Source organism: Ranitomeya imitator, chromosome 1 (assembly GCF_032444005.1).
Source record: "Ranitomeya imitator isolate aRanImi1 chromosome 1, aRanImi1.pri, whole genome shotgun sequence".
NCBI classification, from domain to species: domain Eukaryota; kingdom Metazoa; phylum Chordata; class Amphibia; order Anura; family Dendrobatidae; genus Ranitomeya; species Ranitomeya imitator.
The window spans coordinates 1,114,619,093-1,114,631,650 of record NC_091282.1 but is presented as its reverse complement, the minus strand read 5'-3'; the positions used below and the strand labels follow the sequence as shown (position 1 = coordinate 1,114,631,650).

The 12,558-nt window shown below is 46.2% G+C and overlaps 1 protein-coding gene across 4 annotated transcripts in view; it reads left to right on the top strand.

The window, feature by feature from the left end:
* Positions 1-12,558, top strand: part of PCM1 (pericentriolar material 1) — a 228,267-nt gene that overhangs the window by 98,851 nt on the left and 116,858 nt on the right. For all 4 annotated transcript variants that reach the window (XM_069744379.1, XM_069744380.1, XM_069744381.1 and 1 more), the window contains exon 10: positions 3,138-3,295. In XM_069744379.1, coding sequence (XP_069600480.1) covers positions 3,138-3,295 — 158 coding nt within the window. The remainder of the gene's footprint in view (positions 1-3,137; positions 3,296-12,558) is intronic.

The following is a 12,558-nucleotide window of genomic DNA, read 5'->3' as shown; positions in this document are numbered from 1 at the left end:
GAAATGCAGACTTTGATGGAATGGTCTGCGGACGTCACGTTGCGTTTGCAGAGCCCCTGGTGTACCTAAACAGTAGAAACCCCCCACAAGTGACCCCATTTTAGAAACTAGACCCCCCAAGGAACTTATCTAGATATGTGGTGAGCACTTTGAACCCCCAAGTGCTTCACAGACGTTTACAACGCAGAGCCGTGAAAATAAAAAATCATTTTTCTTTCCTCAAAAATGATGTTTTGGCAAGCAATTTTTTATTTTCTCAAGGGTAACAGGAGAAATTGGACCCCAGTAATTGTTGCGCAGTTTGTCCTGAGTATGCTGGTACCCCATATGTGGGGGTAAACCACTGTTTGGGCACACGTCGGGGCTCGGAAGTGAGGGAGCACCATTTGACTTTTTGAATACAAGATTGGCTGGAATCAATGGTGGCGCCATGTTGCGTTTGGAGACCCCTGATGTGCCTAAACAGTGGAAACCCCTCAATTCTAACTCCAACACACCCCTAAACCTTATCCCAACTGTAGCCGTAACCCTAACCACAACCCTAATTCCAACCCAACCCTAACCCTAAGGCTATGTGCCAACGTTGCGGATTCGTATGAGATTTTTCAGCACCATTTTTGAAAAATCCGTGGGTAAAAGGCACTGCGTTTTACCTGCGGATTTACCGCGGATTGCCAGTGTTTTTTGTGCGTATTTCACCTGCGGATTCCTATTGAGGAACAGGTATAAAACGCTGCGGAATCCGCACAAAGAATTGACATGCTGCGGAAAATACAACGCAGCGTTCCCGCGCTGTATTTTCCGCACCATGGGCACAGCGGATTTGGCTTTACATATGTTTACATGGTACTGTAAACCTGATGGAACACTGCTGCGAATCCGCAGCGGCCAATCCGCTGCGGATCCGCAGCCAAATCCGCACCGTGTGCACATAGCCTAATTCTAAAGGTATGTGCACACGCTGTGGAAAACGCTGCGGATCCGCAGCAGTTTCCCATGAGTTTACAGTTCAATGTAAACCTATGGGAAACAAAAATCGCTGTACACACGCTGCGGAAAAACTGCACGGAAACGCAGCGGTTTACATTCCGCAGCATGTCACATCTTTCTGCGGATTCCGCAGCGGTTTTACAACTGCTCCAATAGAAAATCGCAGTTGTAAATCCGCAGTGAAATGCACAGAAAAACCGCGGTAAATCCACAGCGGTTTAGCACTGCGGATTTATCAAATCCTGTGCGGAAAAATCCGCATAGGACCAGAATACGTGTGCACATCCCGAACCCTACCCCTAACCCTACCCCTAACCCTAACCCTAGTTCTTACCCCAACCTTAGTGGGAAAAAATTTTTTTTTCTTTTTTTTAATTGTCCCTACCTATGGGGGTGACAAAGGAAGGGGGGGGGGTCATTTACTTTTTTTTTAATTTTGATCACTGAGATAGGTTATATCTCAGTGATCAAAACTCACTTTGGAACGAATCTGCCAGCCGGCAGATTCGGCGGGCGTACTGCATATGCTCCCGCCATTTTGGAAGATGGCGGCGCCCAGGAAAGAAGACGGACGGACCCCGGGAGGCCAGGTAAGTATAAGGGGGGGGGGGGGGGGGGAGAGAGGAGGGATCAGGGCACGGGGGGGGGTGGATCGGAGCATGGGGGGGGGGTGGATCGGAATACGGGGAGATGGATTGGAGCACGGAGTGGGGGATCGCTGTGCGGGCGGGTGGATCGGAGCACGGGGGGGGGGGGGGGGGTCGCTGTGGGGGGGTGTGATTGGAGCACGGGGGGTGTGATTGGAGCACGGGGGGAGCGGACAGGAGGACGGGGGAGCGGAGCACAGGACAGAGGGTAGCGGACCACAGATCAGGGGGTCCTCATGTTTGCGATGGTCATTCGTGGCCAAATAATGGTCTTCAAGCCTTCCAGCTTTAGCGGCCTCTTCAGAAGTTAGAAACGTTTAGGTGATAAGTATTTTAAACATTTCTTCATCGCTGTTATGCCACTTTGCATTGGTTCCTGAACAGCACCTGAAGTTAATAAACTACCTGAAGGCAATTCTGAATATGTTGAGGGGCGCTGTTTTTGAAAATGGTATCACTTTTGAGGGAATCCAATATATAGGACCCCCAAAGTCATTTCAAAACTGAATTGGTCCCTAAAAAAAAATAAGCTTTCCTTTAAAAATTGAAAAATTACTGCTACATTTTTAAACCTTTTAAAATGTTAACATAAAACAACATTTTACCAATGGTGCTGATGTAAAGCAGGCATGAAGGAAATTTAATTTCCTATTGTTTTTGTGTGGTATGACTATCTGGATTAAAGGTATATAACCATTCAAAGTTTGAACATTTCTATTTTTTTTTCCTTTTTTTTGTCAAATTTCTGATATTTTTTGTAAATTAAATACAAAACATATCAACCTAAGTTTACTATTATCATAAAGTACAATGTGTCACAATAAAACAGACTCCAAATCAATGGGATAAGTTAAAGCATTCCAGAGTTACCACCACATAAAGTGGCAGTGGTCAGATTTAAAAAAAAAATAATAAAATAAAAAAATGTTGCTGTTCATTAAGGGGTTAAACCTATTGTTACAGCTGTGAATGTTGTAAAATGAAACAAAACATGGCTTCTGCTCAGATTCAGTGGTTCCTGCCAATCTCCATTTATCTTTCTGTTGCAATTGCATATGATTGGTCACATGACTACTGCAACCAATCACTTGCCTCAGCGGAGATGTGCGCGCAGCCTGAGACTGCTGCAGCCAGTGATTGGCTGCAGCAGGTACATATATTTATAACGCTTGGTCGATGCAGCAAGCTAGATAGGGACCAGTAGGGGCGACCAAAGAGGTGGTGATGGAGAAGAGGATGGACAAAACATCAGCCATTTTGTGGGCACGGCTGTAAAGCTGGGCGCATTGATGGATCTGTCCAGCGCCAGTCCCCGGTGACCTCCTGTTGGCAGCAATGAGAATACACAGTAGGGATCAGGGGTAAAATCGTGCTGCCAGCCCAGACTGTCGTACATGAGAGCCTCTTTTAAGTGCAAAATTGCCCCCTGTTATAAGCATAAAGCACCGGTGTATAACCTTACAATTCATTCATTCATGTTTTTGTGTTTTTTCTCTCCAGAAACCCCCAACGTCTGAGTAGCTGGGGACCAGCAAACGGCATCACAAATTCACAGTGTGGTGTAAATAACAAAGATGAAAGGCCATGTAATACGGATTGTGAAATAAATAACCGGTCGGCAGCGAATTTAAGAAGCCTCAATGTATCGTCTGCATTAGGTATGCAATATTGTGAGGGACTGCCTATGTAAGCTGATGCTGATGACCTTGGCCACGGATTTCAGTGATGTTCATTATCAAGTTTTCAAGATGATTAATACTACTGTTATCCTTGTTCTAAGACTATATTCACATGTGTGAGAGTTACCATCCGAGAGACACGGACTGATTTTCTTAATGTCATCCTAGTTGCTGAAGTGTGCCTTCTTCAAAGCCAGTAAAACACCCTGTAAGGTTACATGTTTATCACTCATTATTAAACAGATCCGTGATCCACTGATGTACAGTCATGGCCAAAAGTATTGACACCCCTGCAATTCTGTCAGATAATACTCATTTTCTTCCTGAAAATGATTGCAAACACATTATTTGGTATTATTATCTTCATTTAATTTGTCTTAAATGAAAAAACACAAAAGAGAATGAAGCAAAAAGCAAAACATTGATCATTTCACACACAACTCCAAAATTGGGCCAGACAAAAGTATTGGCACCCTCAGCCTAATACTTGGTTGCACAACCTTTAGCCAAAATAACTGCGACCAACCGCTTCCGGTAACCATCAATGAGTTTCTTACAATGCTCTACTGGAATTTTAGACCATTCTTCTTTGGCAAACTGCTCCAGGTCCCTGATATTTGAAGGGTGCCTTCTCCAAACTGCCATTTTTAGATCCCTCCACAGGTGTTCTATGGGATTCAGGTCTGGACTCATTGCTGGCCACCTTAGAAGTCTCCAGTGCTTTCTCTCAAACCATTTTCTAGTGCTTTTTGAAGTGTGTTTTGGGTCATTGTCCTCTGCTGGAAGACCCATGACCTCTGAGGGAGACCTAGCTTTCTCACACTGGACCCTACATTATGCTGCAAAATTTGTTGGTAGTCTTCAGACTTCATAATGCCATGCACACGGTCAAGCAGTCCAGTGCCAGAGGCAGCAAAGCAACCCCAAAACATCAAGGAACCTCCGCCATGTTTGGCTGTAGGGACAGTGTTCTTTTCTTTGAATGCCTCTTTTTTTTTTTTTTTTCTCCTGTAAACTCTGTTGATGCCTTTGCCCAAAAAGCTCTACTTTCTCCTACGCCTCATTGGGGGACACAGGACCATGGGTGTTATGCACTTTTGTGTCATCTGACCAGAGAACATTCTTCCAAAATGTTTTAGGCTTTTTCAGGTAAGTTTTTGGCAAACTCAAGCCTGGCTTTTTTATGTCTCAGGGTAAGAAGTGGGGTCTTCCTGGGTCTCCTACCATACAGCCCCTTATCATTCAGATGCTGACGAATAGTACGGGTTGACACTGTTGTACCCTCGGACTGCAGGGCAGCTTGAACTTGTTTGGATGTTAGTCGAGGTTCTTTATCCACAATCTTGCGTTGAAATCTCTTGTCAATTTTTATTTTACGTCCACATCTAGGGAGGTTAGCCACAGTGCCATGGGCTTTACACTGCTTGATGACACTGCGCACGGTAGACACAGGAACATTCAGGTCTTTGGAGATGGACTTGTAGCCTTGAGATTGCTCATGCTTCCTCACAATTTGGTTTCTCAAGTTGTCAGACAGTTCTTTGGTCTTCTTTCTTTTCTCCATGCTCAATGTGGTACACACATGGACACAGGACAGAGGTTGAGTCAACTTTAATCCATGTCAACTGGCTGCAAGGGTGATTTAGTTATTGCCAACACCTGTTAGGTGCCACAGGTAAGTTACAGGTGCTGTTAATTACACAAATTAGGCTACGTTCACACTAGCGTTATGCTAGTGTGCGTCGGGCGACGCAGCGGCGACGCACGCGTCATGCGCCCCTATATTTAACATGGGGGACGCATGCGTTTTTGTTTGTTGCGTTGTGCGACGCATGCGTCTTTTTTGCCGCAAGCGTCGGACCAAGAAAACGCAACAAGTTGCATTTTTCTTGCGTCCGATTTTCGGCAAAAAACGACGCATGCGTCGCAAAACGCAGCGTTTTTGCGTGTGTTTTGCTGCGTTTTTGCGTGCGTTGTCGCCGACGCAGCAGCGCACAACGCTAGTGTGAACGTTGCCTTAGAGAAGCATCACATGATTTTTCGAACAGTGCCAATACTTTTGTCCTCCCCCTTTTTTATGTTTGGTGTGGAATTATATCCAATTTGGCTTTTGGACAATTCTTTTTGTGTTTTTTTTCATTTAAGACAAATTAACCCCTTTCTGACATATGACGTACTATCTCGTCGAGGTGGGGTGGGCCCGTATGCCCACTGACGGGATAGTACGTCATACGCGATCGGCCGCGCTCACGGGGGAGCGTGGTCGATCGCAGCCGGGTGTCAGCTGCCTATCGCAGCTGACATCCGGCACTATGTGCCAGGAGCGGTCACGGACCGCCCCCGGCACATTAACCCCTGGTACACCGCGATCAAACATGATCGCTGTGTGCTGGCGGTATAGGGAAGCATCGCGCAGGGAGGGGGCTCCCTGCGGGATTCCCTGAGACCCCCGCAGCAACGCAATGTGATCGCGTTGCTGCGAGGGTTTCTTGCCTTCCTTCCTGCAGCAAGGCCCGGATCCAAAATGGCCGCGGCATCCGGGTCCTGCAGGGAGGGAGGTGGCTTACCAAGTACCTGCTCAGAGCAGGAGCTTGGCAAGCCTGCAGTGCTCTAAGTCAGATCGCTGATCTGACAGAGTGCTGTGCAAACTGTTAGATCAGCGATCTGTGATGTCCCCCCCTGGGACAAAGTAAAAAAGTTTTTTTAAAAATTTCCACATGTGTAAAAAAAAAAAAAAAAAAATCCTAAATAAAGAAAAAAAAAAAAAATATTATTCCCATAAATACATTTCTTTATCGAAATAAAAAAAAACCCAAACAATAAAAGTACACATATTTTGTATCGCCGCGTCCGTAACGACCCAACCTATAAAACTGTCCCACTAGTTAACCCCTTCAGTAAACACTGTAAGAAAAAATAAATACCGTATTTTTCGGACTACAAGACGCACTTTTCCCCCCCCAAAAAAGGGGGGAATATGGGGGGTGCGTCTAATAGTCGCAATGCAGGCTTACCGTGGCGGCAGAGGTGCGGTGGCAGAGGTGTGGTGGCAGAGGAGGCGCAGTAAGCGGGGTCCCTTTCTCCGGTGAGGTGATGCAGCAGAGCCGGGTGAATCCTGTTGTTATCGGTGGTGGCGGCCATTTTCCTGAGGCCGCGCATGCGCAGATGGAGCGCTCTGCTTCCCGGGGCTTCAGGAAAATGGCCGCCGCGATCTCCATCTGCGCACGCGCGGCCTCCCGCGGCCATTTTCCTGAAGCCCCGGGAAGCAGAGCGCTTCATCTGCACACGCGCGGCCTCAGGAAGATGGCCGCACCCACCGATAACAACAGGATTCACCCGGCTCTGCTGCTTACCGGGCTGCTGCATCACCATACCGGGGAAAGGGACCCCGCTTACTGCGCCTCCTCTGCCACCGCACCTCTGCCGCCACGGTAAGCCTGCATTGCCTGCACGGTAAGCCTGGGACCCCTCTCACGCCATACCTCTCACTGCACCTCCTGATCCCAGCACCTCCTGATCCCAGCACCTCCTCATCCCAGCACCTTCTCATCCCAGCATCACCCCACCTCTGCCGACACCTTGCCTCCTGTGACCCTGCTCTGCCACCGCCAGCCCTCAGGTAAGATACTGTAAATTCGGACAATAAGACGGACCCCCATCTTATAAAAAATCTTTTTTTCTGCAATTTTCACCCCAAATTTGGGGTGCGTCTTATGGTCCGGTGCGTCTTATAGTCCGAAAAATACGGTAAAAACGAGGCAAAAAACAATGCTTTATCATATCGCCGAACAAAAAGTGGAATAACACGCGATCAAAAAGACATATATAAATAACCATGGTACCGCTGAAAACGTCATCTTGTCCCGCAAAAAACGAGCCGCCATACAGCATCATCAGCAAAAAAATAAAAAGGTTATAGTCCTGAGAATAAAGCGATGCAAAAATAATTATTTTTTCTGTAAAATAGTTTTTATCGTATAAAAGCGCCAAAATATAAAAAAAGATATAAATGAGCTATCGCTGTAATTGTACTGACCCGAAGAATAAAACTGCTTTCTCAATTTTACCAAACGCGGAACGGTATAAACGCCTCCCCCAAAAGAAATTCATGAATAGCTGGTTTTTGGTCATTCTGCCTCACAAAAATCGGAATAAAAAGCGATCAAAAAATGTCACATGCCCGCAAATGTTACCAATAAAAACGTTAACTCGTCCCGCAAAAAACAAGACCTCACATGACTGTGGACCAAAATATGGAAAAATTATAGCTCTCAAAATGTGGTAACGGAAAAAATATTTTTTGCAATAAAAAGCATCTTTCAGTGTGTGATGGCTGCCAATCATAAACATCTGCTAAATAACTCGCTATAAAAGTAAATCAAACCCCCTTTCATCACCCCCTTAGTTAGGGAAAAATTAAAAAAAGTATTTACATTTTTCCGGTTAGGGCTAGGGTTAGGGTTAGGGCTATGGTTAGGGCTGGGGCTAGGGTTGGGGCTAGGGTTAGGGCTACAGTTAGGGTTGGGGCTAAAGTTCGGGTTGGGGCTAAAGTTCGGGTTGGGGCTAAAGTTCGGGTTGGGGCTAAAGTTAGGGTTTGGATTACATTTACGGTTGGGAATAGGGTTGGAATTAGGGTTAGGGGTGTGTCTGGGTTAGAGGTGTGGTTAGGGTTACCGTTGGGATTAGGGTTAGGTGTGTGTTTGGATTAGGGTTTGTTATAATTGGGGGGGTTTCCACTGTTTAGGCACATCAGGGGCTCTCCAAACGCAACATGGCGTCTGATCTCAATTCCAGCCAATTCTGCATTGAAAAAGTAAATCAGTGCTCCTTCCCTTCCGAGCTCTCCCGTGTGCCCAAACAGGGGTTTACCCCAACATATGGGGTATCGGCGTACTCAGGACAAATTGGACAACAACTTTTGAGGTCCAATTTTCTCTTCGCCACGACAGCACCCACTTGAGAGAGGGGATCCGCCCCTAGGAACAGGAAACCCTATGGAGAGAATGAAAGGGGCGGTCCCCCTCGCTCCCACAGTTGGTTTCCTGTTCCTACGGGAAACCTGGAGAGAAGAGGATGCCCAGCCTGGATGCCGCTTGCGCAGTTTACCAGTATAGGGACGGCAAGGGCTCCAGAGCTGGAAGCAGCGTCGGGGGTCCTATGGCAGCTTCCCCCCTCTGCTGGCAGGTACCGTGAGGCCAGGATCGGGGAGTCGCCTGGCTCACGGAGGTCCATCCAGCTGACCTTCAGGGACCAGACCGCTGGGGTAAGAGAACCTTTGACGCCATCTTCGGTGGCGTACAGGCAGCGTGTGGCCCAGTGTTATGTCCCCCGGAAGTATTACTACAACTTCCGGGGTGATGCAGGAGGAGGACGGTGCCTGCGCGATCGCTGGATGGAGGAGCAGGCGCGTACAGCAGAGCCGCAACCCGGATGTAGTGGTCACTTCCGGGTGCGGCAGGAAGAAGAATGGCGGCCCCCATTACAAAAGGACGTTGGCGCTGATACCCGGCGTCCTTCATGGCATCTCCCCAGGACACAGCGTTGCCTTCATCTGAAGTCACCGCTATTACACCTGGTAGCCGGACTAGCAGCAGCCGCAGATCGTCTTCTAAGAGCGCCAGAGAAAAGAGATCGGACCGGTCGGCTCCTCCATCTGTGCCTCCGTCTCCTCCTCTTCAGCCGGTATTATGACAACAGCTTCAGGGGTGAGTGTATGTCTACCCTATTAGGCTGATTATACTTCCCTCTTTTATCTAATTCCCTAGGCTAAAAGAACAGGGAAATCTAAACATATGCAATGTGCTTTATGCTCTCAGCCGCTCCCGGATACTTATTTAAAGAAGCTGTGCCAGTCATGCATCGAATCCACCTTACGTGAGGAGTCTTCAGTAAGGTCGGAAGATATAAGAAGCATGATTAGAGAAGAATTACGAGCCTTTCGAAGCTCGGATAAAATTCCTGAGTAGGAAGAAATATAGCTCTCCTAGATCTGAACAATCCTCTGATGTTGAGGATAAGGATTCGGACGGTTCCCAAGAGTTTATATCCTCAGAGGGTGAGCAGGATACATGCTTTCCTACAGACAGTATTGACAATGTAGTCAAATCAGTACGTAACACCATGGGTATCGAAGATACAAAAACCCTTAAAACACCACAGGACGTTTTGTTTGCTGGCCTGTCTGAAAGAAAAAGACCTTCTTTTCCTGTTATTCCAGCAATAAAGGATTTAATCAAAAAAGAGTGGGAAAGCCAGGGGCAAAGAGGGTTGCCGTCTTCGTCAAAACGACGCTATCCCTTTAATGACGAGGATTTCTCCAAATGGTCAAAAGCCCCGAAAGTAGATGCGGCAGTGGCATCCACTTCTAGGAAATCTTTACTGCCTGTAGAAGATTCGGTATCTTTACAAGACCCGCTTGACCGGAAAGCTGATTCCCTTTTAAAAAGAACATGGGAATCCTGTACAGGAGCTTTCAGACCGGCTATTTCGGCTACATGCACTGCTAGGTCCATGCTAGTCTGGTTGAATGATCTAGAAGAAGGTTTGAAAGGTGGCCTTTCCCGCAATAAACTCATGTCCTCCATTCCATTGATCAGAGGAGCTACTGCCTTTTTAGCTGATTCTTCAGCTGATTCCATCCGATTAGCAGCCAAATCGGCAGGTCTGACCAACGCGGCTCGCCGCGCCTTGTGGCTTAAAGGGTGGAAAGGAGATCCCCAAACGAAGTCTAAGTTATGTGGTTTGCCATGCCAGGGTGAGTACCTACAGTGGGGCAAAAAAGTATTTAGTCAGTCAGCAATAGTGCAAGTTCCACCACTTAAAAAGATGAGAGGCGTCTGTAATTTACATCATAGGTAGACCTCAACTATGGGAGACAAACTGAGAAAAAAAAACTCCAGAAAATCACATTGTCTGTTTTTTTTAACATTTTATTTGCATATTATGGTGGAAAATAAGTATTTGGTCAGAAACAAACAATCAAGATTTCTGGCTCTCACAGACCTGTAACTTCTTCTTTAAGAGTCTCCTCTTTCCTCCACTCATTACCTGTAGTAATGGCACCTGTTTAAACTTGTTATCAGTATAAAAAGACACCTGTGCACACCCTCAAACAGTCTGACTCCAAACTCCACTATGGTGAAGACCAAAGAGCTGTCAAAGGACACCAGAAACAAAATTGTAGCCCTGCACCAGGCTGGGAAGACTGAATCTGCAATAGCCAACCAGCTTGGAGTGAAGAAATCAACAGTGGGAGCAATAATTAGAAAATGGAAGACATACAAGACCACTGATAATCTCCCTTGATCTGGGGCTCCACGCAAAATCCCACCCCGTGGGGTCAGAATGATCACAAGAACGGTAAGCCAAAATCCCAGAACCACGCGGGGGGACCTAGTGAATGAACTGCAGAGAGCTGGGACCAATGTAACAAGGCCTACCATAAGTAACACACTACGCCACCATGGACTCAGATCCTGCAGTGCCAGACGTGTCCCACTGCTTAAGCCAGTACATGTCCGGGCCCGTCTGAAGTTTGCTGGAGAGCATTTGGATGATCCAGAGGAGTTTTGGGAGAATGTCCTATGGTCTGATGAAACCAAACTGGAACTGTTTGGTAGAAACACAACTTGTCGTGTTTGGAGGAAAAAGAATACTGAGTTGCATCCATCAAACACCATACCTACTGTAAAGCATGGTGGTGGAAACATCATGCTTTGGGGCTGTTTCTCTGCAAAGGGGCCAGGACGACTGATCCAGGTACATGAAAGAATGAATGGGGCCATGTATCGTGAGATTTTGAGTGCAAACCTCCTTCCATCAGCAAGGGCATTGAAGATGAAACGTGGCTGGGTCTTTCAACATGACAATGATCCAAAGCACACCACCAGGGCAACGAAGGAGTGGCTTCGTAAGAAGCATTTCAAGGTCCTGGAGTGGCCTAGCCAGTCTCCAGATCTCAACCCTATAGAAAACCTTTGGAGGGAGTTGAAAGTCCGTGTTGCCAAGCGAAAAGCCAAAAACATCACTGCTCTAGAGGAGATCTGCATGGAGGAATGGGCCAACATACCAACAACAGTGTGTGGCAACCTTGTGAAGACTTACAGAAAACGTTTGACCTCTGTCATTGCCAACAAAGGATATATTACAAAGTATTGAGATGAAATTTTGTTTCTGACCAAATACTTATTTTCCACCATAGTATGCAAATAAAATGTTAAAAAAACAGACAATGTGATTTTCTGGATTTTTTTTTTTCTCAGTTTGTCTCCCATAGTTGAGGTCTACCTATGATGTAAATTACAGACGCCTCTCATCTTTTTAAGTGGTGGAACTTGCACTATTGCTGACTGACTAAATACTTTTTTGCCCCACTGTATTTGGTACTCAGTTGGATGAAATTATTACCAAAGCGGGTCAGAGGAAGAAGGAGTTCCCCAATAACACTTATCTTCCATCCTATAGGAGAGCGTTCCGAAAGCCCATGTTCAACAGAAGACGAGACTATAAAAACCAGGACCGTTGGGCTAATAAAGACTTTAAGCAAAAAGGAACCTTTTTCGGAAAACGCCCTTTCAAACCTGAGGATAAACCCCGTTAGGACAGATCTACCTGTTGGTGGTAGGTTGTCCTTCTTCTCTACGCAATGGCTGGCAATAACTTCTAATCCATGGGCAACTAGCCTTATAACTACGGGTCTAAAATTAAAATTTCCCCGAGTCCCTCCGGACTCCTTTTTATTGACTTCCTTAAGGTCTCAATCACAACAAGAGGCCTTGGAGCAGGAAATAATAACTCTCCTGTCCAAAGGAGTATTAGTGGAAGTCCCTTTTCATCAAAAAGGAAGGGGGTTTTATTCCCCTTTATTTTTGATTTCAAAACCAGACGGATCATATAGAACAATAATTAACCTTAAGAGACTAAACGTCTTCTTAGAGAACCAAACTTTTAAAATGGAATCTATTCGGTCAACTATTAAGCTTCTGTTTCCCCATTGCTTCATGGCAGTTCTTGACCTTAAAGATGCATATTATCATCTTTCAATCTTCAGTGAGCATCAACAATATCTACGGGTGGCCGGTATGATCAAAGGTCAAATACGGCATTATCAATACACAGCAATGCCCTTTGGACTATCAATAGCCCCTAGAGTTTTCACAAAACTAATGTCAGAGGTAATGTCATATTTGAGGTTAAAAGACACCCTCATAATACCATATTTAGATGACCTTTTGATAGTCGGG